Raw genomic sequence first — 3,816 nt, forward strand, 5'->3', positions numbered from 1 at the left:
GGAGGAAGTGCGCGCGCTGCGCGCTCGCCGGGGGCAGTGGCGGCGGCGGCGGCGGCGCACAGCAGGGAGGGCCGCGGCGGCGGCGGCGGCGGCGGCGGCGGCGGTGGTGCCGGTGCGTCTGGTGCGTCTGGTGCGGCCAGTCGCGCGGCGCGTAAGGAGGGGACGGCTGCGACAGCGGGTGTCGCCGCGTCCGGCGGTGCGGCGGCGGGTGGCGGCGGCGGAGGAGGAGGAGGAGGGCGCGCCGCCTCGCGCAAGGTACCTGCGGCGCACCTGCCGGTGCCGGTGACGGTGACGGAGGCGGCGCTGGCGGCGGCGGCGGCGCGCCAGTCCGCGGCGGGCGGCGGCGGCGGCGGCGGCGGCGGTGATGACGTCAGCAGCCAGGGCAGCAGTGTGGTTGCGGAGCGGGCGGACGATTCGGAGGTGTGTGTGTGGGGGGGGGGGGGTTGCAAGGATTTTTACAGAGAAGTGTAGCGAAGTAGACGGCAGGTGTGGTGTTGCGCGTACCGATGACCGGCGGACAATTCGGAGGTGTGTGTGTGTGTGTGGGGGGGGGGTTACATTTATGATTGTTATTGATGGGGGTAGGGTGGGGATGAGGGGGGGTTATAGATTCCTGCCCAAGCTAATACCGAAACCAATGCAAAATAGGGAGGGGAGCGGGGCCTATGTTGGGGGTCGGTGGGTTACACTCATGATTTAAGAGGCGAAGACGTCGCCAGGAACACAGGGGTAGTGGTTACCGATGTCCGGGGGGGGGCGGAGTTGTGGGGAGGTGGTGGGGAACGAGCGACTGCACCTCATTTCCTCACTCCTCCACCTCCCCTCCACCTCTTCACCCACCTGCCCTCCAACTCCCCTCCACCTCCCCTCCACCCCTCGCCCACCTCCCCTCCACCCCTCACCCACCTCTCTCCCTCACCCCCCTCCCTGCCTCAGGGCCTGCTGGCGGACGATTTCCCGCTGTCTGCCCCCGTGGAGGCTGCAGCAGGCGCAGGCGCAGCAGGCGCAGGAGGACAGAGAGGCCGAGAAGGAGGCGGCGGAGGCGGCGGAGGCGATGGCGGAGGCGGCGGCGGCAGTGGCGGCGGCGGCGGCAGTGGCGGCGGCGGCGGCAGTGGTGGCGGCGGCGGCGGCGGCGGCGGCAGTGGTGGGGAGGACGAGGACACAGACACGGAGGCGCCGGCGCCCGTGACGGCGGGGCCCACAGCGGCGGTAGCACTGGCAGCAGCAAGTGCGCCGGCAGTAGCACTGGCGGCGGCAGCAGCAGCAGCAGCAGCAGCAGCACCGGCTGTAGCACCGGCAGCAGCAGCAGTAGCGGCACCGGCTGTAGCGGCAGTGGCGGGGCGTGGCCGCGGCAGTGGCGGGGCGCGGCAAGGGGCCGAGCAGCAGGAGGGCGAGGAGGAGGAGGGGGAGGAGGAGGAGGGGGAGGAGGAAGAGGCCTTGGTCAGCCGCCGGAGAGGGCCGGCGGCAGTAGCAAGAGCAACAGCAGTAGCAGCCCCGGCCACACCGGCGGCGGCGGCGGCGGCGCTCAAGGCAAATGCATCGCTCGTGCCGGCGGCTGTAGCGGCGGCGGCGGCGGCTGTAGCGGCTGTAGCCTCGCCCTCGGTCTCCGCCGGGTCCGCCCCAGCCGCGCCCCGCGCGCCAAAGCCCGCCGCCGCTTCGGCCTTGGCTGTAGCATCCCCGTCTGCTACAGCCGCCGCAGCTGCTACAGCCGCCGCCCCCGTAGACCTGGACATGATTGACCTGCTGGGGCCCGAGGTGGGGTGCGGCGAGGCGACGGCTGACTGCAGGGCGGGGCCGGAGGTGGTGGGCGCCGCTGCCCCCGTGGAGCCCCCGGCGGGGTGCCCGACGGCGCCCCCGGTTATGCCCTTGGGGTCAGCACTGGTGTCGCAGCCGCAGCCGCAGCACGGGGAGCAGCAGCAGCAGCAGCAGCAACAGGCCGTGACACACGTTGCGCCCATGGAGCAGCACACGCCGGCGGCGGCGGCGGCGGCGGCGGCGGCGGCACAGCCCGCGGCGACACCCGCGCGCACGCACGCGGTTGCAGGAGCAGCAGGAGCAGCAGCAGCAGCAGCAGCTGGAGCCGCGCCGGTAGCGGGTGCGACCGCCGTGGCAGCGGCGACGGCGGCGGTATTAGCTCACAAGCCGCGGCGCCCGCCGCCGCCGCCACCGCTCGCCGCCGCCGCTGCCGCTGCTGCTGCTACTGCTACAGCCCTGCCGCCGGTGGCCATCGCGCCTGGGGGGCTCGTGGCGCCCGCACCCGCGCCCTCAGCCGCGACTGCGGCCGCGCCGCCGCCACCACTGGAGTCGGCCGCCGCTCCCTCATCGCTTGCGGCCACCGCCGCCGCCACCACCGCCGCCGCCGCCACCGCCGCCGCCGCCTCCGGCCCTGCCTCCGACCTCTCACTCACCGGCACCGGCAGTGGTGGCGGCGCCGGTGGCGGCATTGGCGGCGGCGCTGGGGCTGGGGGCGGCATTGGCGGCGGCGGCAGTGAGGAGGGGGGCGGCGGTGGCGGCAGTGGCGGCGGCAGTGAGGAGGGGGACGCGCTGCTCCTCGGCAATGACAACCCGCTCTTCGACGTCTGGTGCGTGAGGGTGGGGTGGGTCGGTGGGTGGGGTCGGTGGGCACTGTTTCCCTGCCTCTCCGCCTCCAGCCCTCGGTAGCGGCGCGTTAAATCCTTCAACCGAATTGATCACCCCATCTTTCATGAACGGCTACTCACCTAGGGTTGGTAACGACTTCGTCTGCAGTCTTCAGTGCATCCTACAGTCAAACTTTAGGCGCCTTTAAACCTTTAATCGAATCGATCTTTCCATCTTTCATCTACTACTCACCCTCGCCATCCCACCCCCCCCCCCTCGCTGTTCAGGTCCAACAGTAGCAGCTGCACCACCCTCAAACGAGCCAGCGCCGACTTGCTGCATGCGGGGGCGGCGGCGTCGCATCACCCGCAGCTGATGGAGGAGGGGTCGCAGGTGGGGGTGGGTGGGGTGTGGGCGGGTGTGGGGGTGGGTGGGTGTGGGTGGGGGCGGGGAGATGTGAGCCGGCAGCAGCAGGGTGCGTGCACAGGCCGGCACACACACGCATGGCGCTACGGCGCCTTCCACCCCACCCGTCCCACGATGTGTGGGACGGGCGGGGTTGACATGTGTGTACGTGTATGTGTGTGTATGTGTACTTGTCCGCGCATGTGTCCGCAATACCCATACCCATGTCTGCCCTTTGTTCATTCACCAATCCCCCCCCTCAAGGGTGTGGGCTACCACACTGCACCGTTGCAACACCGCCTTTTTAATCAGGCCTGGGGACCCCCCCCCCTCCTCCAACCCACATACACACACGCCCCCAAAAACACGCACACGCACACACGCTCTTCAACGCACAGGTGCAGCTGGAGGAGGAGGCGCCAGCGGGCGGCCTGCTGGTGCCGGCGGCGGCGGCGGCGGCGGCATTGAACTCGGCGGCGGCGGCTATAACAGCGCCGGCAGCAGCAGCACCCGCGGCCTCCGGGGCAGCAGCAGCAGCAGCAGTAGCAGTAGCAGCTGCATCAGTAGGTGTCAGTCATGTGCCAGTGTCAGCGGCGGCGGCCACGGCCGCGGCGGCGGCGGCGGCGCGGCTGCCGCCGCTGCATATCCCCGCGGCCTCCGGCGTATCCCCCGCGCCCTCCGCCACCGCCGCCACCTCCGCCGCCGCGACGGGCCGTGCAGGCGCCGCCGGGCCCGCTGCCTCTGGTGCCTCTGTCGCGGGTGCGGGTGCGGAGCCCGGTGCCGGTGCTGTCAACAGCAACGCCAACACGCCAGGGGGTGCCGCCGCCGCCG

At 71.9% G+C, this 3,816-nt stretch overlaps 1 protein-coding gene across 1 annotated transcript in view; it reads left to right on the forward strand.

Annotated features, from left to right (window-relative positions):
• CHLRE_26g756897v5 (uncharacterized protein) overlaps positions 1-3,816 on the forward strand; it is a 10,602-nt gene that overhangs the window by 4,159 nt on the left and 2,627 nt on the right. The window contains exons 7-10 of the mRNA XM_043072978.1: positions 141-420; positions 937-2,582; positions 2,868-2,973; positions 3,384-3,793. Of these exons, the coding sequence (XP_042914098.1) occupies positions 141-420; positions 937-2,582; positions 2,868-2,973; positions 3,384-3,793 (2,442 nt within the window). The remainder of the gene's footprint in view (positions 1-140; positions 421-936; positions 2,583-2,867; positions 2,974-3,383; positions 3,794-3,816) is intronic.

This window comes from Chlamydomonas reinhardtii (assembly GCF_000002595.2).
Source record: "Chlamydomonas reinhardtii strain CC-503 cw92 mt+ unplaced genomic scaffold scaffold_26, whole genome shotgun sequence".
In the NCBI taxonomy this organism is placed as follows: Eukaryota; Viridiplantae; Chlorophyta; class Chlorophyceae; order Chlamydomonadales; family Chlamydomonadaceae; genus Chlamydomonas; species Chlamydomonas reinhardtii.